The sequence below is a fragment of the Triturus cristatus genome, chromosome 11 (genome assembly GCF_964204655.1).
Source record: "Triturus cristatus chromosome 11, aTriCri1.1, whole genome shotgun sequence".
NCBI classification, from domain to species: Eukaryota; Metazoa; Chordata; class Amphibia; order Caudata; family Salamandridae; genus Triturus; species Triturus cristatus.
The window spans coordinates 320,287,858-320,315,342 of record NC_140594.1 but is presented as its reverse complement, the minus strand read 5'-3'; the positions used below and the strand labels follow the sequence as shown (position 1 = coordinate 320,315,342).

At 43.4% G+C, this 27,485-nt stretch overlaps 1 protein-coding gene across 2 annotated transcripts in view; it reads right to left on the bottom strand.

Moving 5' to 3' along the window:
• The window catches only part of RFC5 (replication factor C subunit 5), a 144,419-nt gene that overhangs the window by 24,745 nt on the left and 92,189 nt on the right, over positions 1–27,485 (bottom strand). For both annotated transcript variants that reach the window (XM_085633384.1, XM_085633385.1), the window contains 3 exons: positions 18,786–18,867; positions 16,108–16,237; positions 824–901 (listed from right to left, as the gene is read on the bottom strand). In XM_085633384.1, coding sequence (XP_085489510.1) covers positions 824–901; positions 16,108–16,237; positions 18,786–18,867 — 290 coding nt within the window. The remainder of the gene's footprint in view (positions 1–823; positions 902–16,107; positions 16,238–18,785; positions 18,868–27,485) is intronic.

Genomic DNA, 27,485 nt, shown 5'->3' with positions numbered 1-27,485 from the left:
CTGTAGCTCACATCGAGGTCAAGGTATCATACCAGCATAGCTTGTTACAAAATCGCGAAGGGATTTGGATTCCAATAAAATAAAGATTTTACTTTTAATCAAAGCCCCTATGGGCTCCAACTTGTCTTCTGGCTCAGTTCAGCACATTTACTGCAACACCTTGGACCAATGCGGGGGATAAATATGCCTGCACCCAAGAACCTGGTTTATGGGGAAATTTAATTCTGGAAGATATTTGCTACAATTCATTGCCTCTTAGCAAAGTTATCAAAACTTGTAGTTGAGCATTTCAACTTTTTCGTTACATTTTCCAGCACTGACTGCCATTTGCTGTATGAATACATGTCAACACCCTTCATATGTACAGAACAGTAAAGTGCAGGAAATAATCTAGGACTTTGGTAAGTAGAAAGCTTTTCATTTGAATGCTAATTTTGGAGCATTAGAGAAGCATGCAGGCAGAAGCCCAACATCCACCAAGCTGCATCTTTTAGCCCAGCTGCATTACGATACATGTTTCCAAGGTCAGACACATTGTGGAATATACCAGTGAAATGTATCACACATTTAGACATACCAGAAATAGCATGAAGATTTAATAGTTGTACTTACTCATGTGCAATTCCCTATAGGCTTAGTTATGGGCATCTCTTTACCTGTACCTGGTCCAAATTATCACCATGAAAAGAGTGAAGAATTGGAACCTGTGGCCTACAACATATCAAATCAATCTTCTGGGATAGAACAGCAACCACAGTTATAGGAAAAGCAAGGTAGTACAGTTCTCTACAATCCAAGAAAAATAAGTGATAGGTATGCATACCTCTGTGCACAAACAAGTGGACCTCGGTCAAGATGTCGTGCAATGCAAGACCTTTCAGAGTCTTCAGCTCCATGATACCTGAACAGTGTCAAGGATAATTCCCAAAATGAAGGACTGGGATCAGAGACATTTGATTAGCTTTTGCAGTACAAGTATTAAAGAACCACACACACACACACACACACACACAAAAAGGCAACAGCAATTGCAAACCCCACCTTACACACAGCTAAAGCAGCAGGGAGTAATAATGGTGCAATGGCAAGAGCACACCAAACGATTGCATGGGCAGAAAAATGTTTCCCTCAAACACACACAAGCCACATTAGACAACATAGCACAACACGCAGACTGTAATGAAATCTAGTACACAAAACACACACAGCACAAGTACAAGCGCCTGTCACGCTTTCCTTGCACATGTGATAAATGCTGCTGCAGGTATCAATTCAATTGTGTTGTCACTGTCGCTGCACCTTTAAATCGGTGGTACAGGGAGGAGCTGGGAAGCAGGGTAAGCTATAAAAGCTCAGTGAAAATACACCTTTAACTAAAACATGATTTTTCAAAACCTCTTACCCGGATCTGATGGAAAGGTTCAGCATTTTCACAACATAACCATATGTTAAGGGGCAAACGAGGTACCCATCAGCTATTGAACATAGTCAATTGCAAAAATTGATCAACGGAAATCCATTTTTTCCAAAACAAGTGAAAAAAAAGACAAGTTACAATATTTGACGTGTGAGTAAAGTAAAAGAAATGGTTTACTAACTTGAGAAAGACAACAGGAAAACAATGATTAGATAAAAAAAATGCTTAGGCAATGCTTCACTACTGTTGTAGATTGCCGATGCCTGTGTAAGTAAAACCTTTCAAGGCATTTGTTATAAAGGAAAATTGCAAAATAAACTAGCATTGGCAAAGCCAATAGGACTGAGGTTGGCTGCTGGTCTTTTCTATGTCAGTGACCGTTTTATTTTGTATTTTTTGTAAATGTTTCATATTGGTAAAGCTGCCGGAAACTCACCAATACATACACACACAAAAAAATTGGCTAAGAGCGAAGATAGTTTTTGGGTATTAAAAAAACCAGATTGGCATCGTAGTCTAGGTAGTTAACTACTTTCTGTGTGGGTGTGCTCCTTGTGAAAGAACAGAATGAAGTTAACAAAAGACTGAAGTGGGTTGTCTTTGTCCCAATGTTCTATGGTATAGTGGGAGAAAGTTAAACCTGGATGATACAGCAACAGACCGATGGATGTAGAGAGTTAGCTGAAAGCCCCTAGAAAGTAAGTATTATATATTTAATTTTAATAAACTTATAAGGCCTTGGCTAACAGCCTTAAAAGGAGAGTCGTCCATTAACATGCTAGAGACTGAAATTGCAGCACTGATGATTTCGAGCAGATGGTCATAAGGACAAGTTTGACAACATACCCTTATTTTCCATAGACACCATCTTGCATGGACTAGTTAGTCGAGTTGGTTCCCCAGCAATATTTCATACAAGCACTGGCAGCGGCAAAGCTTAGTATTTTCTTTATTAGTCTATGACATTGGTGCATACCAATATACCCTTATTTTCATAGACACCATCTTGCATGGACTAGTTAGTTGGGTTGGTTCCCCAGCAATATTTCATACAAGCACTGGCAAAGCTAATCGTACGGTCTTTATTAGTCTATGACAATGGTGCACGCCTGCATTTGAATGAATTACAATATTAAAGCCAGAACTACTTGTTTCACCAATGCTTGTTTAGCAATATAGCTTTTCATGATTTCCGTTTACAGTTCCAACCTCTTTGTATTCTTTCCATCCCACCCTCAGTAAAACAATCCCTGTCCAGTTCATTTTAGACTCTCGCGGATCTATGGGCACTGTGAATATTTTGTTAGATCGCCATTATTTGAAGTAGTCACTTGGATTCGCTTAAATATGACAGTCCAGGTACCACAATAATTAATGCACATCCCTGGATATTACAGTACATCTTACTACAACTGGTCACATTACTTTGGTTTATATTACATAAACATCTGAGCAAAGAACATCAGAACAGCAAAGCATAGTACGCAGCCTGGAATCACACCACAGTATCAAGCAAGTGCAGTACAGCACGCTGTAAAACAGAATAGTGCATCACAGTACAGTACACCATTTGACGACATGCCACACCACAGATGATTATTTAGCAGCAGAGCACAGCACAATAAACACAAAAGTACATCACAGCTTACCACAGGAAGCACGAGACAGTGCACCACAGCACATCATGGCACAAGTGCAATGCACATCCCAAATGACATGACAGCATATTAGAGCACACCAGATGACATCACTGCACATACATTGAAGTATGTAGATAACATTGAGACACATTCAGAGACAGCACGGCTTATCACATCACAAAGGTCAACAGAAAAAGAAAGCACACCCGATAATACACAACGATATTGAACACATTGTTTTGTAACATCACGCTTCAGCCCCGAATAGTGCAAAACATTCCAACAAAGGTCCCAGCAATAGATCTCACATAACACCATAACACATCAGAACATCATATAACAGCCTAACAGCACATAGCAGCATGGCACAACACATTAGATCTCACCAAAAACCACCAGAGTTCAGAACAGCATAGTATTCCAAATTACTGCACCATCTATTACAGCATACCAGATGTCATCACAAAATTAGAGCACATAGCATCATATCCAATCACAGAGCACTGTATCATAACACAGGACAACCCACAACAGCAAACCACATGACAACACTTCAAAGCACAGTACGTCACATGAATTTATTTCATGGTAAGGGACAACTAGGAAGAGCACATTAGATCACAGCACAACGGAGAACAGATCGGAGCACATCATATAGCACCAAAACATATGCACCACAACAGGGTACAGCACTGCAGCGCATTTTCGTCCAAAATATCACACAAAACACCACACCAAGTAAGTGTACCATATTAGTACATATTAATTCATAGTACGCTACAGCAAAATGCACCACCACTCATCACAATACAAAACTAATATAGTAGTACAATATACCATCAATGCACCAGACTAGGAATGAATGAACCACAAAGCTCAGTCCTGTTCGAAAGGGAAGAGTTAAGCTGCGAGATAGTCGCAGAGGAGAAAAAGCCCTAGCAAAACTGTTTGACGAATCGAGTTGCCAAACATCCCCATGTAAACCTTGCTGTGGGCCTGCTCATCCTCTGGGGAGGATCTCAGCATGCAAACCAACCCTGCTGGCAATTTGAAACGCATACAAAGGAGGCAATGAAATAGAAGTATTGGCAAAGTCATCAGGCTTCCCCTTATGCAAAAATAAACATGCGACGTGTCCGTTCGTGCAAGCCTGTATTTGTATATTTCATTTCATTTCTTTCGGTGTGTACACCATAAAAGTACAAACACATATAAATGCAAACGATGCTAAAACAGTTAATAAAAGCTAAAAGTCAATATAAAAACAATTTTGAATTAAAAATTAATTTGGGATTTAAAACTGTGAGAAGGTTAATCATATAGCTTAATCCATGGTTAAAGTTTAAGAAAATTCATCCTAGCCCACCACATGGAACTTAAAAAACGCGATACCGAATAGACAATAAAGAGTTCAGTATTATATTTTAGGAGCCTGAATGCTTCTTTACAGTGTGTTGTGCCAAGGTTCCTACACAACTGGATCAACCATCTGTGTCTAATTTTATGGTAACCCAGGCAGAAGAAGAATACATGGAGTTCAGACTCTTCTCCCGCGCTACATGCAGGACACCCCAATGTAATACCACTGGACCATTTGCTGGTGAAGGAACGCAGAGGGAGGCAGCCATGCCGAAACTGCACATACAGTTTCCTGGCCAATGCCGGTCGAATTTCATCCAGAAATGGCTCAATGTTATACGTAACCTTCACTTCCAAAAATGTTGATGTAAGAGATCCAGTGGTAGAATCTTCTTGGAGTTTATCGAGTTTGCGCGCCCTATAGCTGGTAGCTAGTTGTTTATGCGGGGTTCTCAAATAGGCTGTGTCTGGATTTTCCCATAAATCATCTCTGCCAATGGGACGAAGGCTTTCCCTGATATAAGCAAACCATGACAGTTTACCTATGCCAGGGAGTCTCAATATTTCTAAGCGCTCAGATCTATATTTGGCCAATTCCGGCGTCACCCAGAGGCGGCGCCAACAAAGTAAAGGTCTGCAGCCAATTTCCTCTGCGATGGGTCTCACCCCAAGATCCATACGCAGTGGAACCAGAGGGGAGCTCACCGGTAAGCCGAATAGATGCCTAAGAAAGTTGTTCTCTGTTTTAACAATAGGGGTAAGGTGAGAATGCCCCCAGAGTTCAGCCCCATATAAGGCAGCACTCCTAAGCTGAGTTTTATAAATCTCCATGACTGAGCTTACCGGCTTGTGAAACAACTTTCTATAAAACTTCGCCAGACCACCTGCAGTCTGAGTCAGCTTAAGTTTGGACTTGGCTATTTGGGCCCCCCAGGCCATATGTTCAGTAAGTGTAAGGCCCAGGTAATCAAATGTAGATACCCGCTCAAGAGGGGTGCTTTTCATGCATGGGTTAGGGCAGGTTGATCTATTGGGGTTGAAGACCATAAATTTGTTTTTTGGGATGTTGATCTCCAGTCCCCTAGACCTGCAAAACTCACAAAACCAGACTAAAATTCTCTGAATTCCCATAGGAGATTTGGAGAGGAGTAAAGTATCGTCAGCAAACATCATGGCCGGAATTTTCTTGTGTGCTAGTTTGGGGGCATCTATATCCTCGAGTTCTCTCAGCGCACTTACCAGTCCATTGATGTAAATGCAGAACAGCGTAGGGGTGAGCACACATCCCTGTCTTACCCCCCTGTTAATGGGGATGGGTGGCGTGAGTTCCCCATTTTACGCGTACCAGATTTGGGCATAATTGTCAGTATGTAAGCTTCTCAGGATGTCTAAAAGATAGTAGGATAGCCCAAGTTCACTCAAAACCCCCCACAGGGCAACTCTGGGTACCAGATCAAATGCACTCTTGAGGTCCACAAGGACCAGATACCGGCTACCCCCTTCAGAATGTACTGATTTCCAATAAAGAAGTTGGAGCCTGAAAATCTGATCTATTGTTGAAGTTTTTTCTCTGAACCCAGCCTGCAAAGGGATCATGATCTTATGTTCCTCCAGCCAGGATTGCAAATGATCTAATAGAATACTGGCAAATACTTTTTGGGAAACATTGATCAAACTGATCGGTCTATAATTTGTTGGTAATCAAAGTGATCCCTTTTTGTATATCGGAAGGATCTCCGCACCAAGCTAAGTTACAGGAAGGGCCATTCCCTGTAGGATGGCGTTATAGACCACCCATAAGTATGGACCCCAAATCTTGGGTTCTGCCCTAAAGAGATCCCCCGTTATCTTGCCCAGGCCTGCAGCTTTCCCGGGAACTATTCGCTTTAGGGCTTTTGTGGCTTCTGCCAGAGTGATCTCGGGGATAGCTATTTCAGTGACCGAGGGAGTCAGATTTACTGGGGACAGGCTGCTGGCCTCCACAGCATATGAGGCATAAAGAGCCCAAAAATGCTCTTTCCAACAAGCAGCAGCTATATTTGGCTCAATGGCCATCTTTCCTTTGCTGCTGCCTGTGGAAATAATACACCAAAATGTTTTCATATCTTTGGCCTCCAGGGCCAGTTTCAAACTCTCCCATTGTTCTGATTCCTAAGCCATTTTTGAGGATGCAATGGTGGTTTTATTGAGGGACCTTGCTGATTTTACTGTAGTCTTACACTTGGATTTTATAGCCTCTAACAATGCCTTTTTTGCCATCCGACAACTATCATTAAACCATGTCTGTGTATGCTGCGTCCCACGACCCCTTGCACATGCTGTCCAAAACACCTCCTCAAGCTTTATGGTGGTGGACTCATGAACCATTGCAACTTCTGCAAGGAATGCAGCGATACCTCCTGACTTTACAAGCTCTGACATGGCCTCAAGATTGGGTATGATAGCTTTAAACAGGAGAGCCAATTTTTGGGCATTTTTTCCAACCATGCCCACCTGACTTTCCGCCTATCATTAGTGAGTGTCGGTCTGTCATCAATAGCAGAGGCTTCTGCCAATTGATCCCCTACCGTTGGCATTGTGAGTTCAAGTATTAAAGCATAATGATCACTGTAATGGCGCGGCCTGACAGTGAAATCCTTAACCTGGTCCCACAACCTGGTTTCTACTAAAAAATAATCTAAGAAAGAGGGGTGTCCAACTCGGTTGTAGGTGAATCTCCCAGGAGAGTCCGAGCTGAAACGGCCGTTACAGGCTCGCAGGGAATACTTTAAGGTAAGTGCTTTTATTTGCAGAGCCAAAGGTGTACAAGCCCTGATTGGAGAGATATTGGTCTCTGGAATGGGCCACAGCTCATCCTGCTCTGTAGCAGGTGAACCTATTAAATCTTTAATAGGTTCAAATTAGCAGTTCAGGTCACCTCCCAGCACTACTAAAGCGTTAATCGAGCAGTCAGATAACAGACCGTCAAGTTGGTCTATGGTTGGTGATTTATGTCTGGTCCTCACCGGCCTCGAATAGATGTTAATTAGGGCTATTTTAAACTCTGGGGTAAATGTCAGTATAAGGCACAAAATGTCTAGGGAGCAATGCGCCACTGGTGTGATCATGCAACCTAAATGACATCCAACCCATGTACAGAGTCCACCTGATGGTCTACCCAGTCCCCTAGATACAGCAGGTAAAGAAAATGAAGCAAATCCCAAGCGAGTTGGTTCCTCTGTAGCCCAGGATTCCTGAAACATACAAATGTCACAGGTATCCACAAATGCCCCCACCCAGTCAGGGCAGTCTAATTTGCTTTCGAGACCTGCCACACTCCGTGATAGGACCTTAAGTTTGTTTGATAAGCTATGGTTGGCAGAGGAGCCTCCCTGAGCCTCGTTAGCTGGTAAGGATTCTGGTTCCAATAACGCTGTGGGGTGCTTACTCAGTGGATCTGTAGATACCAGTGATTTAATCTCCTTAGCTGGATTGCCTGGAGTTACTAGGATGCTGTGGGGACAAATAAGAGCATGGGAGTGTGTAGGGGAGGGAGAATATGTGTCCTGTATAGATGAGGTGGACATTGGACTGGAGAGTACTGAAAGAACTTTAGGCGATTTAGGGTAGACAACGGAGCCATGGTGGTCAGTTACAGGGTTCAGAGTGGGGTCCTTGTTGATGGGCCTAAGTGCCTTGATCTTAGGATCCTGAGCCCTTTCCACTAAGGGTTCACTCACACATGTCATACATGGTGCCCACTCAGCCATGAGTCAATCGACTTCTTCCAGAACACCAAATCTATTTGCCAAAGGCAAATCGAAGGTGTATGTCTCAGTTGTACAGCGCCCTGCCCCACCATTAGCTGGTTCTGGTGCCAATCATTTTGTCGGTGTCTAATATCAGCCTTTAAGTCATTAGTAGGATCTAGCCTATGAAAATATGTGAGCCGAAGGAGTCTGATGGCAGAACCTGTAATTAGTGGAGATTGACTCTGGTGCAAGAGGTGTACAATGCGTGAATTCCTAAAGTTGATTATGACACAGTCCCCACGAACATCTTTTGGCCTATTGCCCAACCAACCTGCCCTATGTGTAATAAGTATTTTGCTGGCGTTGGCATAAGCAAATTGACAATGTCTAACGAGCCAGTGCAGGCATTTGTTTTTTAGCTCAAATTGGGTTTCATTCTGGCCATCTTTTAAAGCGGGGACTCCAGCAATAACAATTACATAAGGGATTGAGGCTGGGGGAAGATTTATTGATGGTAAGACAGTCCCTGCCTGCCTCTCAGTCTCATGGGCCCAACGTTGTTGTTACTATTTTTCGATGTGTCCATGGTTGGTAGTGCCCTAACCCCTGGATTGTGGCCAATAGCTGGGACTAGTTCTGGCCATGACCGGGGTAATAGTGGGAGCCCCGCAGGATGCATTAGACCTACCACCAGTCTCTACAATTCCAGGTGCTGTGGGGCCCTCAGGCACAGGTCTGCTCACTACGGCCGGTGAGAGAGATGTGAACAATTTTCCTGCTTTGCTGGAACATCGGTTAGAAAGTTTATCCAGACGTTCATGTACGTGGGCAAGTTCATCTCTCACAAGGTCTCTTAAATGACCACAAAGGATTTCCAGCAAGGGAACCGCCCAAGCTGGTAGAGTCATATTCACTTGCTGTTTAGGCCCCTCTGATGCAACCAGACCAGACGCACTACCCATGAACTCCGGTGTTCCATCGTTAGACGTCTTTCGCTTGATCTGTGCTTTTGTGGGCTTTGTGGACTGTTTGGGGTTGCTGGACTTATCTGCCCCCTTGGTGACACCCCTCCTCCTTGTTACTATTTTGGGAATTGTTCCAGTGCACGCATCTGATGGCTGTATTTGTGGCAAGAGGTCGAGTGAGCGTTCCATATCAATATGCGTTGTGGGAGAGGCCATAACAAGACAGGCTTGGTGTAAGTCGAGGGTCAATGACAGTCTGCGTTCTGCGTCGATCTCAGTGGCCACCACTCCTATGGCCCTTTGAAGCATCCGGTCAATGGATGTCTGCTTAAGGGGAGGGGGTATAGGCAGTGGTGGTGCATGGCAAATTGCATTTGTAGTGCGCTTCCCCATTTCTGGTGGATTGGTGGACACGAGGCAGGGACACCAAAGAAAAAACAAAACCACTGTTACCGCCCGACTGGACAATAATATAACCCACTGGTTATTTATGATGGGGTTACCGGAACAGCAGTCGAATAGTATATATGAAAAAATACACAAACACAACTAAAAACGTTAATGATCAGGTTGCACTTATGAGTAGTCCTGGCAACAGCCACACTGAGGCAGGGGGTGGACCGCCCCTGGGAGAATACAGTTCTGCAGAGCAGATGAGGCAAAACAAAGGGACGTAGAAAGGTTCAGATCAGAAAACCAAGAGAAGGGGCCCAGCCTCGACCGGACTCAGACGGGCCCACCCACGCGCGTCCCGCACTGCAGGAACCGTACTGGGATTAAATAGCGCCTCCGGGCGCAGGAACATCAGCGCCTCCTGGCGCGGTGCAGCCTGGTGGCACGAGTCCCCTCCTCAGCAAGTGCGGCTTGTATTTGTATATTTAGGAGGACTATTTTAGCACATTTAGGCATGTGGTCGGGCTCAAAAATAGAAAAGGGACTTGTAATTGCAAATCCAATTATTCTGACAAATTTAATTGCATATCCGTTTTCCAAAGACACTGTCGGTAATTATTGGAATATTTGCCCAATGAGGCTAAGGGAGGTAGTGGAGTTTTGTGTCGGGAGAGCGCGCATAACAGTTTTCTGTACCACTTAATAAACCAAAGCTGGAAAGAGGTACTGAAACAACATGCTTACAACTTTTAGCGGCGTGACCTGAAAATGAAACCAACCGCCAATACACAACCCATACACATGGCTGAGAGGTTGCCATCTGCAAGTAGAGACTTTCATACAATAGTAGAATCAAAATGACACTATATCACGCCACTCCTTTTAAGTTTAACAGCCACGCAGGTAAAGGCTCTGGATGTATAAATAAATACACGTCTGGCACTGGTGGGGCCAAGAAGTGGGCTTTCAGCAAGTTACAGATGTGGCCTGGAGCTCACTTGTCATGGCTGGAGTTGAGCTAGCGATGAAAGTCATTCAGCAAAGGCTCGGTATCAGTAACAAAGAAACTGCTGAAGCCTCACAAAATAACAAGAAAACGTTTAATAGAGGTGAAAAGTATATTTTTTCTCTCCAAAAACGGACATCTTGTTCACCAATCGCTCGTACAGAAGAGGACTATTTCTTCCCCCTGTGCGACTAAATTGTTCTTGCACAGAATGCCGTAACTCACACAGAATATATGTAATTCACAACAAGAGCACCCATACAAGGTCGGCCAGGGACCATGGGAATTAAGTAATTATAAACAACAAAGGTCCCTAGGCATGAATTGAGTAAAGAGGGAGTAAATAAGGACCCAATCAGTGCTTATTTTCAGAGACTTGTCCAGCCGGACAGTGGTCATAGATTTTCTACTAATAAAGTAATGTAAACAACAGAATACAAAAGAATTCTCAAAGTAGGACACAAGCCTGTGTACCGTACAACTAATAAGGAAGAAAGCTTTTTACAAAAGAGGTAGTTCAGGCGAAAAAATGTTTGTAACAATGAGAAAAAGGTTGGAGAATAAGATTAACAAACATTACATAGAAACCCTTATGTACATAGTATGATGTCAATAGGAACATATAGGGTATATGCAATTGTCGACGACGTTTCGATCCTCACACATAATACTGGGATCATCATCAGGACAACATAATCAAAGCCTGTACATATGACCTGAATGAATGAATTTGGAAAGAGCATTTGGAGAGAATTTAAGGGGGAGAGAGAAAAAGAAAAAGAAAAATTGCATAATTAGTAAGAGAAAAACAATGAAGTAAAGGTATGACTGACCACTATGAGACTCTGCTTACGTGAAGGGATAATAGTCATGTATTTTTATCGTCGTGAGGCCAAGGAGGGGGTGAAAAGGGAAGTGAACCGGAGTGATCTGTATTATTGAATAGTTTGTACTGTTGACATGTTAAAAGGAATTAATTATAAGGACAAAGATGCGGAGGTGTGAGTTACCGATAATAAACCATGCAGAAGGCATGCAGAATATTAAGGAGTCTGCAGCGGTAACAGATGCGTAATGAAGGCTGTGGGTGAGTACAACCATACGGAATTGAGTGTCACTAAGTGGCGTGACAATGCCTAAGAGTGAGGCAGTGAGCCGAAAGATTATTAGTGAATTACGAACATCGTGAACGGTGAAGGGAAAAGCAACAAGGGACTGACCGGAATCGGAGGGATTTGATCCGAATTTTTGGGGTCCAATGATTGGCGCTAAGTCAGCAGAGCAGAGTGGAAGGAATGGGTACGCAGGGACATTCAATAGTTGACCTGCAACAGAGCACAATAATGTTGGGAGATGAGACTGAGGGGGCGAGGCTCCCAGGGAATTAAGAAGGGCGAATGGCCAAGGGGTAGTAACACTCACCTCAATAGGACTAGTTACTCAATAGAGAATGTCATATTCGCTCAGGAATTGGAACTCCTAGGACTTGGATGGGGACACAAAATTTGTGCTAGGTGGAAAAGAAGGCGGGGTGGTTAGCAAGAGCTGAGTGATATACGTGGTGAAGGGATCGAACAGAGTTAGGCACTTACCTATTGATGAAGAGTAATGAAGCGTGCTGGGTAAGTAGGGACCGGCAAGATAGGTTGGTCCGCCAGTAATCTATACATTGCCCAAGATTCATAAAGACCTTGAGAAACCACCAGGTCGCCCGATTGTTTCTGGATGTGGCTCTATTCTTGAACCACTCGGACATTATGTCAATCACTTCATCAAGGATTTTGTCCCTTTGACTGATTGCTATGTTCGAGATAGCATGTTTATGATTAATTTGATCGAAAACCACCCTTATGACCCAAACTAAACACACTCTGTACTCTGGATTTAGAATCCCTTTATACTAACATACCACAAAGGGATTCATTATTAGTGATGGAACACGTCTTAGACCATAGACCACGTCCTCATGCAGTACCTACTAACTTTATATTACAACTATTGGAAGTTTGTCTTACAAAATTTTTTTTTATGTTTGAAGACAACTTCTACCAACAAGTTAAAGGTACATCCATGGGTGCAATTTTTGCCCCAAATCTAGCCATTCTATACATGGATGCCCTCGAAAGGAACTGTATTCTTACCACCACCAATCCTTTTTCATCATGTATCTACACATGGAAAAGATATATCTGACATCTTTATGATATGGCAGTCTGATGCAAACCAACTCACCTCGTTCCTGCACTGGCTCAATAACAATTGCGGGGGCCTTAAATTCACACTAAGTCACCAAAAGGAATCCATCCCCTTTCTAGACCTTATGATCAAGCATGTTGATGGTTATCTAGTCACTGGCCTTTTCCGTAAACCCACAGAAAGGAATACTCTGCTTAGCTACAAAAGCAGTCACCCTCGTGCCCTAAAAGATTCTCTCCCCTTTTCGCAATTTCTGAGAATTCGCAGAAACTGTTCCCTAAAAGGGGACTATTTTTACGAAGCAAAATTGCTTTCTGCCAAATTGTCCACGAGGGGCTATCCTAAAAGGCTTATACGAAACTCCATGAAACGTGCATGGTATTGCCCACGTGAAACCCTTCTTGAACCTAAATCCAAATCCGAAACGAGTAGACTGGTCTGTGTCACTACTTTTTCCACAGTCTCTAATCATATACGTAAAAGTATTCTTAAGAACTGGCCAGTTCTAAACGCTGGCACTCTCCATCTAGAACGTCCAATTTTTGCATTAAAAAAAAATAAAAATATTAAAGACCATCTTGTCCGCGCGGCCCTTCCAACCACCTCCAACAAATCCAATCTGACTACTCTGGATGATATGTGGTCTCTCCCTCCATTAAAAGGCCATGTCAAATGTGGAAATTGTGTTGTTTGTTCAATGACCATTGAGTGCAAATTCTTCGTTTTTGGCCAAACTAGAAATGAACTGAAAACATTAACAAATTGTAACTCTACAAATGTGATCTATGCAATTTTCTGTCCTTGCGACAAAATCTACGTAGGCCAGACCACTCAAAAGATTCGTTTACGCATTTCCCAGCATCGAAGCAGGATCAGATGCAAAATCAAGACAGCACCACTGGTTGAGCACTTCCTAGAAAAAGGACATTCTGAGAACGAAATTCGATGGACCATCATTTCTGCTGTCAAACTGCCCCCACGCGGAGGAGATATGTTGCAGACACTCAGAGAAGAACTAAAGTGGATTTTAAAGACTGATAGTCTTAACTCTGGATTGAACAGGCTTGAGGACTGGTCTACCAACCTTTGAATCTCATAGTTGCCCCTTGTGAATACGTCTGCCTGCACTTGTGAATATGTCCGTCTGTACTTCATCATTTGGCCTCATGCCACAATTTTCAATTCTGTTTGCAATTGCACTCAAGTGTTTTTAATTACTATATGGTATACTTTTCTGTGTGCTCTGTTCTAATGCTAATCCAATTCCAATGCACTACTCCATGATAATCACCAGTCCTATGGTTTCCTTAACCATTCCAAGATGGCCACCACCCCCCTTGCCTTAGTCCTTCTTCCCTTCCCACACCTCCAACGTGCCTCACCAATCAGCACGAACCTGGTTTCTATATCACAGCTCCGCTTTCACCCACCGAGAGCAGCCGTATTTCCGGACTCTGCCTCACGCATTGACGTACCCGTGATCATCCCCCTTCCAGGTAAAGCCCGCCAGATTTCACCTTCACCACCCTGTTCCCCTGTACCCGCTAACCCCCTGCTCCTCCCCTTTTAGCGCATTGCCGCAGACCAACCTATCTTGCCGGTCCCTACTTACCCAGCACGCTTCATTACTCTTCATCAATAGGTAAGTGCCTAACTCTGTTCGATCCCTTCACCACATATATCACTCAGCCCTTGCTAACCACCCCGCCTTCTTTTCCACCTAGCACAAATTTTGTGTCCCCATCCAAGTCCTAGGAGTTCCAATTCCCGAGCGAATATGACATTCTCTATTGAGTAACTAGTCCTATTGAGGTGAGTGTTACTACCCCTTGGCCATTCGCCCTTCTTAATTCCCTGGGAGCCTCGCCCCCTCAGTCCCATCTCCCAACATTATTGTGCTCCGTCGCAGGTCAACTATTGAATGTCCCTGCGTACCCATTCCTTCCACTCTGCTCTGCTGACTTGGCGCCAATCATTGGACCCCAAAATTCGGATCAAATCCCTCCAATTCCGGTCAGTCCCTTGTTGCTTTTCCCTTCACCGTTCACGATGTTTGTAATTCACTAATAATCTTTCGGCTCACTGCCTCACTCTTAGGCATTGTCACGCCACTTAGTGACACTCAATTCCGTATGGTTGTACTCACCCACAGCCTTCATTACGCATCTGTTACCGCTGCAGACTCCTTAATATTCTGCATGCCTTCTGCATGGTTTATTATCGGTAACTCACACCTCCGCATCTTTGTCCTTATAATTAATTCCTTTTAACATGTCAACAGCACAAACTATTCAATAATACAGATCACTCCGGTTCACTTCCCTTTTCACCCCCTCCTTGGCCTCACGACGATAAAAATACATGACTATTATCCCTTCACGTAAGCAGAGTCTCATAGTGGTCAGTCATAACTTTAGTTCATTGTTTTTCTCTTACTAATTATGCAATTTTTCTTTTTCTTTTTCTCTCTCCCCCTTAAATTCTCTCCAAATGCTCTTTCCAAATTCATTCATTCAGGTCATATGTACAGGCTTTGATTATGTTGTCCTGATGATGACCCCAGTATTATGTGTGAGGATCGAAACGTCATCGACAATTGCATATACCCTATATGTTCCTATTGACATCATACTATGTACATAAGGGTTTCTATGTAATGTTTGTTAATCTTATTCTCCAACCTTTTTCTCATTGTTAAACATTTTTTCGCCTGAACTACCTCTTTTGTAAAAAAGCTTTCTTCCTTATTAGTTGTACGGTACACAGGCTTGTGTCCTACTTTGAGAATTCTTTTGTATTCTGTTGTTTACATTACTTTATTAGTAGAAAATCTATGACCACTGTCCGGCTGGACAAGTCTCTGAAAATAAGCACTGATTGGGTCCTTATTTACTCCCTCTTTACTCAATTCATGCCTAGGGACCTTAGTAACTCACACAGAAGGCAACCAATTGCTGAATTGGGCTGACCCTTCGCTCAACTCTGTATGCTTCATGGAGGCAGAACCAAAATGTGAATAGCAGTGCACCAGACTAATGGATAAACAGCAACAACTGAAAGCCTCTGTGTGTATGTATGTATATGCATGCATTTATTAAAGATTTTTGTAAAAAAAAAAAAAAAAGAAAGAAAAGGGAAGTCTTGGATTCCGCTAGAACTTTAATTAAAAAGGAATACACTAAGGCAAATATCCACAGTATGAAGGGAGAATAAAGGCTAAACCAGCCACCTATAATAACATACAGTATCTCCAGAAAGGAAAAAAGGTAAGATTGATGGCTCAAAGGCCAAAAGGTCGAAATTAATGTCTCCAGGCAATATGCGCTCTTCTTGACTTCCACCCACAAACTAATCCCATCTACAGCACAATTCTTGACCTAGAAATCAAATGTAAGGATACTCTTGTAAGCAGATGTGAAGTCCTTGTTGAGCATCCAATTTAAGATGTTGGCGATGTCAGATTTCAGTGGGTGACCGGTACAAGTGTACACGTTGTGCTCTGTCACGGATCCATACGCCATAGCAGTACTCTACAAAAATAAGAAAACATTTGACCAGTTTATATTTTCCTTTCATGCTAAGAATGGCAACAAAAAAAAAGAAAATTATTTAAGTCACCTCAGAATACAGGAATCGCTTTAAAGAAAGATGGAATGGTTGCGTTACACCTTTCGAAGACAATGCAGATTGCGAGTGTGTGCATTTGCATTAGTGTGAAACAATGGTAAATGTACTATTTTTATACACTCACAGCCCAGTTAGGTAACAAAGGAGGATATTAATGAAGCTAAAATCAAACAGGAAAAAATGGCAGCTGGAGAGAAAGCTCCAGAAGCAGTTAACTAGTTACAACACCTCAAACAACTCAGTGCACATAAACGACGTTTAACAATCTTTGATGACATGCAGGAAACAATCAAGTTCTGCAATTCAAGAAAACATAACCGCCTCAAACTTAAAGCACCATAAATGCCAATTCATGAGGATTTACATCCAAAAAATGAAGGAAACTACAATGGGTATTACTAGCATTGTAATCTATCCTGTTTCTGCGAAATCTGTCCTCTCCTTAGACGGACAGAGGCAGCACAAGTAGAGACTAAGGTCATCTTTCATTCTTGACACACAGGAAATGGCATGGGCAGTGTGATCTTCCACAAACAGAATCTGCAAAGGCATTGGATTGGTCATTATACATAGAACAATTTAATGGCAATGTATCAGAAGCAATGAATTGTGGTTCGGAACTATATGTCTCACGCAAGGATGTGCAAATCCTGCGTGATTCACAAAGGCTCTTGCTGCGTTTGCAAGGCCAACAGTGCTATGGTGGGGGATACTCTAGTTTGGCTCACGAATGTAGTAAACGGACATCTTGTGTACCCCAGGCCTCCTCCTGCCTGCTTTAAAAAAAATTTTTAAACAAAGGACAAATTGTGGTTAACTATTCGGTCCCATTTGCCAACTTATCATGTATGAGGGTGGCGAGGCCGGTTAAAATAGACAAGAAGAGCCATTACACTGTTTAACAGGAGAGACACTTTGAAGTCCAGCATTTTCGTGCAATAGGGGTTCAAATGTGTAGGAGGTCAATGTGTGTCATTCCTCTCGGACATTTTTAGACAGAAATTCTCCTTAAATAAATCTCCTTCAATAAATTTCCTTACGCATCCATTATACAAAGATTCAAACAGTTTTTTGCAGCAGTGTATGTTGGCATTTACTGCACTGGAATAAGAACAGCAGTGAGTCAAACCTATGTGCTGTAGGCGAAGAATGAACTAGACAAATTGCAAATGCATTCCAATGCTGGAGAATGACGACCTGCTCATCTGGAGGTTATAACAATCCACTAAGAAAGCCGCTTCAGTGAATCAGCTAGCCAGTTCCTTTCGTTTTCTGTTTGGACACCTACCTGGTGTCACGGAATGAGCACAGGTTGTCAATGCATTACCATTTTCACTTTAAAAAAAAGACAGAGACCAGGAGAAGATGAATATAAACATAACAGAAAGTAACACTGATTTCAGATCAGAAACAAACTATGGAGGTCTAAGTTGTGCCATGCATAGCCAAACTCATGGGTATACCTTAAAGATACCTGTGCAATCAAACAGTAACTCAGTCTGCCTTTCGGGCTACCTTCAGTGTGCAAGAAACAGTAGCAACTTGATTTTAAAGATATAATAAGAGGATTCTTTGCATGGGCAAAGTAAAATGGACTTAAAAACAAATTGACCTACAGAAAGCAAAGATGGCATCTAATCATCCTCCTGTGAAATTTAATCAAAAGTGGCCTTTCCCAAGCGTTGCTTACATATGAAAGATACGTATCAACGCTTGTAATGGTTTGAATGCTAACCATCTACCTCATATTGGGCTTCATGATCTCCCTGCTAGCTTCTGCCACCCATAGGTAAACCTTAGCGGCGACTCCTCTTGAGATGGAACTAGGTGTGGTAAACAAGTCTGGCCTTCCTAAGGTTTCCACTGTTTGCTTTACATAATTCAGCCATGGAATCCTGAGCCCAAGATAACATGCCAAGCAGTCGACTATAACTTCTTGGTTTAAAGTTGCTTTTGCTCACACATTCATAAAGATTTGTGGGCAATACAACATTTGAGTTTCCTTGCTTGTGTTTCTTCAAAAAAAGCAGTAAACATGCAATGATTATAAACAGGAAGAATGTCGCCAAAACTACTTGCCCCACGCCACTTAGCATACTTTACATGGCTAGGTTAGTAAACAAGGTCGCCATAATCGCCCCAATAATCAAAAACATGCTGTTGCAAGCCAGGTCTTTGGCAGAGGGGGCCAAAAGGTGCTACCTCTTTCGCACTTCATGGTGGGGAGACCAATTCAGAGCCCCTCCATTCTCAGGACATACCAAAGGCCGTTCCGAAGGAACAGTGAATCTGCATTTTGAAGGATTCTTGGAGATTAAATGCTCCACAAACAATGGCAAAAATGAAGAATGCTTGGCAACCCTGAGGGTAAGGGATGGAACAGCTATGGGAGGAGTTATGTACTTTTGTCCTTAAAATGCTTCACTCACATTTCGATTTAAGTAACATTACCTGCAAGATATTCAAGGCCCTGCGCATGTCTCCAGTTGAGAGCGTCACCAAGGCCTTCATTCCATCTGGGCTTAAGTCAACACTGGAGGAAAAAGTATGAAGGAGGGACCAAATTAATAAACATTACCCAAAATGTAATCTTGCAATTTAAAATGCTATTTCACCTTATATTTTGGTTGGATTAGAGACATTTACTATATTTGCAGTGCACCTTTGTATTACCAGTTTCAGCTTAGCTGGTTCCTTTATGTGAATTGTGTTAAAGAAAGCATCAATCCTAGGGTTTCTTTGGCTTCTGTAATCTAGGTAGCATAGCATGAGGGCTACCCTTCTGATCACTGGTGCTACACCAATATATTTATTCGTATACTGATCACCCATTTTCGCGTGGTTCTCATCCCCAGTGCGCAGCGTAAAGAATGCTCTATGTGACACAATCTATGACAGACAAATATGTAGAAGCTAGCAATAAGCATAGAGGGTACACTCCCGTTTCCCGTGGTCTTTAAGCCAAAATGTTTTAAGAAACTGTTAGAGGGATATTGGAGTATGCTTCAAATTAGACTTGCATTGAATACTCCATGCCGAGACTCTAGTTTGTAAGTATGGAAGAGCTGCTGCACCAAACATGCTAGCAATCAGAAAGGTAGTTACATAATAATTTGAATTCATTACCGTTTCGAAACAGGGTACAATGTTGTTCAACCTTGTTTCGAAGTTGGATCCAGTTTGGCTTTTTTCCTGTTGGACAAAAGCCAAACAATAATCATGAATGGCACACTTTTAAATGCAAGATCTTTGGACTCATGAATCTGGACCTCATGTACCATTTATCAGGTACTTTGATTCAAAGTCTAAACCCAAATAAATTATTCTCATTGGATTATTTTACAGCACTAATATCATACTGCATGTTTGTTCTCAGTTTCTATCCAAGAATGCATGACATGTGCTCTCACTATAGCGGAGACAGTATGGAATGTGTCTGCCAAACAAAAATTATCGCTTCTTGCCACAGTCCTTGTTTAGTACATCAGTTAAGCACACATGGTTCCTGGAACTGGCACCAATGATCTGGCAACCACTGTGTATATTGCTTCACTCGATGTGTGGGGTAGACTAGTTTGAAAACCCCAAACCAGAAGCAGCCCTGGCCCATTTGTGGGTAGCAGACTTTGTACGAGGCACATTTTGTGTGTGTGGATGATTTTGTCAAAGGGGATTTCCAATTTTCTTTGAACAGCTGTGATGAAGTCTCTATCGCTCAGCCAGAACACTGCTTTTCATACAACCATAAGGTGAGGAAATGGGGTCTATTATATGGTGTGGTGTGGTTGTGCAACCTCACTGTGTAATACACTTACCAACCCCATTTAGGCCCAGAAGGTTTTGTCTGTAAAACCCTCAGCTCAACCCTGGGTAGCTGTGGCACTGAGCATCAAGGCTTACACAGAGGAACAAGTGTTAAGCATTGAAACCGCACCAAAGTAACTGAAGAAGAAATGACATGATACTCAAGAAATCTGACACCAATTTATAAAAATAGAATGTATTTTTAAAAAGTTTAGACATTAGATCGAAAAAAATCCACTGAAGGGTTTTGCAGATATAGATTTTACAAGCAGTAATAAATCAATATAATTTCACTCAACTGCGAAAAAGCCTGGGTAAAGTCAATGAATTGAAAACTTAGGAACCTTTTCAAAGAAAACGTAGGCAAGTGTCAATGCTGTTGGTTAGAAGTAGTTGGGGCAACCAACTCAGGCAGGGAGTTACTCAGGGGGACGTGCGAAGTCCTCAAGAAGTTACTTTTAGAAGCAAAGATGGCGGGTGACTAACTGTCGCAAATTCTCACCATCTCTCTCGATGGTGCGACGCTCGATTGCTCAGTCTGGGAGCAGGTTCGGCGGGCTGCTCACTGTGTGACCTGTTACGGGAAGCTCTGCTGCAGGTGCTCCCTTTTGGAGTCTATTCCTGTTGGGCTGGGATCGACAGCCACGGCGGCTCCAAGGGAAGCCGCTGAATCAGCAGATGGCGGGTAAACAGGGAAGGCGCAGACCGCTGGAATCCCCAGCAGTATCGCAGTATCCACGGGGGTCAGTCAGTCATCAGAGGCATGCCGAGCGATACCGGATCCGGGGCAGCTTGGCAGACCGGGTAAAATAAAACGAGAAACTGGAGCCAAAAATACTGCAGTGAAATCTACACTACAGGAAAAAGGGTAGTCTGGACAACCCACTATTGCTTCAATGTTTGCATTCCTGTCAGTAGGCCCCCCAAAAACTTATGTATTACAGGGGGGAGAGGGAGTGGGGTCAGGGTTGAGGGGGTAGGGTGGGAACAAAACCCCAATAAAAGAGCCTGGGGATGGTGGAGTAGTTAGAAACGATGTGGTTAAAGCAAGATTAATGGTCAGTGGAGCCGATGGGTCTGGGCCCCTAACCGCTATACTTGGCCTCAGCGAATTCAGTGGGGAGTGAAGGAAAAACTCAACCAGACATGGAAGAGCTTATGACACAAAGAGCAGACCGCACAAAGACTGGTCAGATAAAAGGAGATCTGGGTGACGGAAAGTTTGTGACACCCTTAAGCACAGGGCCCTCCAGCTTCAAACGTCAGCGTGGAGGGGATCTCTCACCTGAGCTGACAGGCGAGAAGTTCTCCTCTCTGATAAATGATGCTGACTCTACTGGGCAAGAAAACACTCCCTCAAGCAGTGAGGGTCTCTCCGACTCTAGCAGCAGCACTTCAATGGAGGAAGTTCAATTGACACAAAGGAAAAAATCTGCTTAAGAGAAAAAGAGGAAAGAAAGCCTGAAGAGGAGCGCCGATAAGCAGTTAAAATGGGACTATTCTGACACTCCGATATTGCCTCAGAAAGATGGGACGAAAGAAGGACCACACAAGGTTACACAGCATAAGGAACCCTCACTGACGGCTATCTTTATGTTCATTAAACAAATGCAAGAAGAAAATAGAAGTGATAGATGCAGAGCAAGAATTGCTGCAAAAAAAAGTACAAGCAGGGATCTGCAAGCTGAATAAAACGTGTGGCGAAATTGTTGAACGTTTAACATCTGTTGAAACACGGATGGAGGTACTATAAGCAGAGGTGAAGTCTCTAAAGCTACAAAGTGCTGGACAAGGTGCGGCTATGTCAGACGTAATCTTCAAACTTGAAGACCAAGAAAATTGCCAGCAAAGAAACAATTTGCGCTTTTTAGGGATTCTGGAAGGACTGGAAGGTAGCAACACTAGAACCTATATGGTGAACCTCCTGAAAAATGCATTCCCCGATTAAGTGAACTGGGATTGGGACTCTGAAAAACAGAGGGCTCCCTGTTTTCTACTAACCTTGAAAAACACCCCCAAGATCCGAGAGAAAGACCTAGAGCTATGCTGGTATTTTTCGGACATTTTCTAATGAGGCAACTAGTGTATGATCAAGCCCATCCAAATGCCCCGAAATACTGAAATGGTGTTTCATTCTTTGCTAAACTGGATTTCGCCCACACAACAGAGGAAAGACATTGGCGCTTACAGCAATTGTTTCCTCCCTTCCAAATAATAGGGGCTGAGGTCTTTCTCCAGAATCCAGCTAGACTTAAATTTAAGTTCATAGGCAATATATGTAGCTTCACATCAGAGATTCAAACAGGAGTATTTGAGGGAAATCAGAGAAAGGGAAAGGCCAAGCTCTGACACCAAAGTGGCTTCCTGCAGGAGGGAGGTGAAACCTCCCTGGCTTGCAATCCCTCTTTGTTCCCCTTCCTGACAGCTGTTAGCACGTCTATTCAGGAGGGCAGAAAGCCGTCTTGAGGAGAAGGCTCCATGTGTGCCCGGTAAGGGACAGGAGTTTTAAATGCAAGTGGCAGCTTTACTAAAGCTGAATACAGCAAAACATTACATTAATTTCGACTTGAGATACAAGTCGGGCTCAATGTAACAAGTTGTTTGATTCCTTGGAGTGCACACTTTGGTCTCACTGTTCCGGGGTTAGCAAAGCTAAGGGGTTCAGCGTGTTACCCTGTACTCACCAATTGGGCGATCATGTCTTTCCACAGTAGAAACTTGTTTTGAGCCTTTTACTGTCAGGACATGTAAAGTACATGCCCTGCCTGTGTCATATGTTGCGCCCTGCCTTTGGGGCTCGGTAGGCCTGACAGAGGGTGACTTACACACGTCCAGGAGAGGTGGTGGCTTTTCCATTTTTTTAATGGCAAAGCCGGACTAGCAGTGCATGACTGCTCTACCAGTCTGCAATGGTGGACTGGGGGACTTGTTTTTCTGGGGGGACCTCCAGGGTGGAACAATCAGTGCAGTAAGCCCTGAGGTACTCTTCTAACTTGGATGCCCTGGGTACCAGGGTAACCAGGGCATGCAAGATAAGATAGCCATTTCCAATCGGGGACAGCCAATTGGACACATTGCCATATATATAGGCATCCGTGTCTGTCATTCTAAGTCGTATGTTAGTGGTGTGCAACAGAGCAGAAAGAAAAAGAGCAAGAGCAAATTAGATGGAATCAGAGTGTGTATGTGGGTGTGTGTCTGAACCTCTGTTTAGTGCAGAAATTGGGACAATCCGAGAAATAAAATGAAACAGTTTATTGGAGGGAAACTAAACCTGGGAAAGACCAAAAGTGAGTAAGGGGCAACTGCTCTGTACCTACTCTATTAGCATTCAGACACAGCTAGATGTGTCTACCTAGGTCATGCATTCACTCGAGGGCCCTCAAGCTAAATACGAGGATTGTCCAAGTTGGAGCTCAAGTTCATGCCACCCTAACTTTCAATTCCCTAGATGCTTTGACATTTGGGAGGTGCTGGAGGAGCGCTCATCAGGATGCCACAGGCCCAACTGGGGACTCAAATAGTTTAAGGTGGCCAAGGTATTCCAGGACCCTAGGACACACCCAGATGCTCAAGTGTAGCCCCTACGTTCCCATCAAGTGAGTGTGGGCTCATTTAGAAAAGCATGAAAGCAAGTAGGCTACTGACCCCTGTTTTGCTTTGCGAGTCCGGAAACCTTGAGTGCTATGGAGAGAATGAGCGAGTAATATAGACCTACCTCTACCACTCAAACAATACCAAACAACATATAAGACCTACATGCTGCTAGACTGTCAGATAAACAGCAGGTCTGCCAAGCCAAATCCACTTCCACTGAAGCTCAAATAGATTCGGCTAAATATGGGCCAAGAAAAAACCCTGAGATTGTCAATTTACTCAGCAACTTGCTTCCTCCTGTGGCCATCACTGAAAATGAAACAAAATGTGAAGAATTCATCCAATTCTTCATCTTCAAACTCAAAGCAATTAAAGCCTCTAACCCAGCCCCTTTCTTGAATCCAAGATACAGGTCCCCTGCAGAAAATGTCAAGATAACTGGTCCGTTTTTAGTAGATTTTACAGTCTGTTTTCCTACAAATCATTGTGAACTTGAAACCTTCAAATCACGCAGGTGACCCCATCCCTGCCCACCTTGCTAAAGTTTTACTAAAGTGTTTCAACCTTGGCTCAAGATATTTCTCTTTAGGGCATGGACTGGGATGCAACCAAGGAGTCTGAAAGATTCAAGCCTCACCAACTCCACCACCAACACTGGACAGCATCCTGGGCTGGGTTACATCGCCACAATGTTAGTAGCTGAAAAAACTCAGACCAAGAAGATGCAGAACGACGACTGACTAAACTAGGTACCAGGAAGGGCATGCCTACCAGTGGAGGTTCTGGGAAGCAAAGCCATTGGTGTGGATGAGGCATGGAAAGACATGATTAAACATGGCACAAAAGTACCTTGGAGGCGCAGCAACCATAAAGAAGTTACACATCTAGTTACACATCTCAGGGAGGAGTCCTCAGGTGGGAGTAAGGAGGGAACTACTCAATCCTCAAGACAAGACCCAAATTAAAAACAGTGTTATTTCAGGCCCTACAGAGATATAAACCATGCATGGTGTTACCCCAAGAAACCCACGTGGTTGTAAATGGGTGTAGACATATTAGGTGGAAAAAGTATACTCTTGGGGAGCATGAAAATGTTACTGTAGGTTCAGAGAGGGGTATCAGTCCTTATAAAGAAATCTACACAGTTCACACCAGAACAGAGATGGACTGATCTAATGGGGTTCTATGCAGCAGTTTTTGCAACTAGGGAGGGAAAGATAATAGCATTTGCTTCTGTGCATTTCCCACTTATGCTACAGTCAATCATACTAGACTAACTGAATAGGTTTATGCTGCAGATTCCTGCGGCGGTGATGGTCAGGGGGGGAGGGGGGGAGGGGGGGGGGAGGGGGGGGGGGAGAAGAGACTTTAATTTGACGATGGTGACCAAATTCGATAGACTGATGAATAGATACGTAATATGAGACAGGATGTCAAAATTGAAGAGGGTTACATCGGCTGTGGGGTTGACTGACTTATGTAGTGTGCGCGACTGGAAGGTCCGATAGTACTCCTTTTACTCTGGAGTACATAAAATATGCTCTAGGCAGGATACTTCTTTCACTGGGGATGTATGCAAAAAGGGTTCGCTTATCTAGAGCTCTAGGCCAGAGGTGCATCTGATCATTCTCCATTGAGGATGGAGCTGTTATCTAGAAGCTTGGTAAGAGAGGACAGCTGGAGACCAAACCTCTGGGAGACATTAGACAAGTCCAGGATGCCCTCCATTATCAAAATAGTCTAACAATACTTTGTGGAAAATAATAGGATGGTAGAGCCAGAGGAGATCTTGGATGCAAAACTGTAAATAATCTTGCAAATAGCAGGGGCAATTAGGCGGAAGAGGAGGAGGCTCCAAGAGGAATGAGAAGGAACTGGTGGAGCTATAAATACAGGTCAGACAGGAGCTATCCCAAGAAGTAAATTTACAAAATGAAGGATAAAAGGCAGACAAATGCAAATCCCTACTGGACCAGGAGGTCAGGGACGAGTCAACGCTAAACCGACTACTCCACATCGTAGCCAAATAGGAAGGAAAGCTTGTTAGCATGACTTAATCAGCAACGAGGAGTCCTAATGGGTGTACACAAGGTGATTGTGTACAGATTTCAGAGACCTTTGACAATTATCTTCAAACCATGTATAAATCGAAAATAGGCATATTCCTCAACTCTAAGGAAGACTTTATAAATGATCTACCCACGGTTTGCCTGAAAACAGAGGAGACCCTAGAGGCAGATATTAACACAGAGGAATAAGCAGCAGTGTTAACCAGATGAAAAGTGGCATGGCACTAGGCCCTAATAGGGACTTAATAGGCTGTCGGCATAATTTTATTGAGTAAATGGACATGACTGATTTAGAAAACTGCAAAGGGGGAAATGCTCCCAGTCCCCAAATCACAGAAGGACAAGGTGGTAATGATACTCAAGCAGAGGAAACCCCCAGATAGATGCTCCTCAGATAGGCCTATATCACTGCTGAATGTTGAAAAGCAATATCAGTGAAAATTGTAGCTAACAGACTATAGGAGGTGATGACCTCCATAAGCCCTTATTAGTCAGGCTTTATGTTGGCCAGATTGACACAACATAACAGTAAAGGCTATGCCAGCCAAATTGACAAACCATAGCCTAAAATAACATAACGGCTGGAGTTAGCCGGAGGAGTGATTAAAACCCTGTAGTTCCTTCATTAGAAGCAGTACGTGCATTTGACGCAATAGAGTGGCCATTCCTTTTTGTGGTAGCGCGCAAGATGGTCTTTGGCCAAATATTTTGCGACTGGGTGAAGCTTCTCTATGGTTCCCTGCTGGCAAGAGCTAGAGACCATTCATCCTCTCAAGGCCCTTCCCACAGCAGAGGCACCAGGCAAGGCTCGCTGGGTTAAGGAGAACCTTCTGCATCCCACACTGTAGAGCACCTTTTTTTAAAACCCCTCTTCTGGCACTTTATGTCGACGAGGATGTCACAATGGAACTGCTCCACACGCGACTCCGTGTGACATAATCAGAGCCATTAGAAGACCTCGTCGGCGTGCTGACGCCAGTTCCGCCCATTTTTTCCGTGCCTTCGAGGTGAACGGGTGAACAGACATTTCCACAATTATACACAGGATACAGAAATCAAAAAAGAAACTGGAAATTCTAAAACCTAGACATTTCCTGGTAACAAATACCACATTTCAAACAAATCATAATAAAATGCATAAATCACGTCAATTATTTTGTGGTATAAACAGGCAGGCAACGGGGAGGCGGGTGGGTCAGTGAGGAATCCACAGGCAGATACTGTATCCACCAGAAAAAGCATTACCGAAGATAAATAAATTTTTCTTCTGATGGATAAATCTGCCTGTGGATGCCCCACCTTTTGAATTGAATCCCCAAGCAGTCCCGCTTTCGGAGGAGGGAGCCCGCCTACTTATACCAAAAAATCTTGCATCACAGAACATGCAAAGTGGCCGTCCCTCTTCACCTCAGAGTCCAAGCAATAATACTTCGCAAAAGTGTGGCAGGAGGCCCAAGTTGCCGCTTTGCAGAGGTCTACAACAGGGACACCGCTAGCTAAAGCAGAAGATGACTTGGTTCTGATGGAATGAGCTCGAATACCTTCAGGAGGCTCCTTCTTGGCCAAGGAGTAGCAGATCTTGATGCTGAGGATGATCCACCTGGATAGCGTTCTCTTGTGGACAGGCTTGCCCTTCATTTTGCCCACGTAACCAATGAAGAGTTGGCTGTCCAACCTGAAG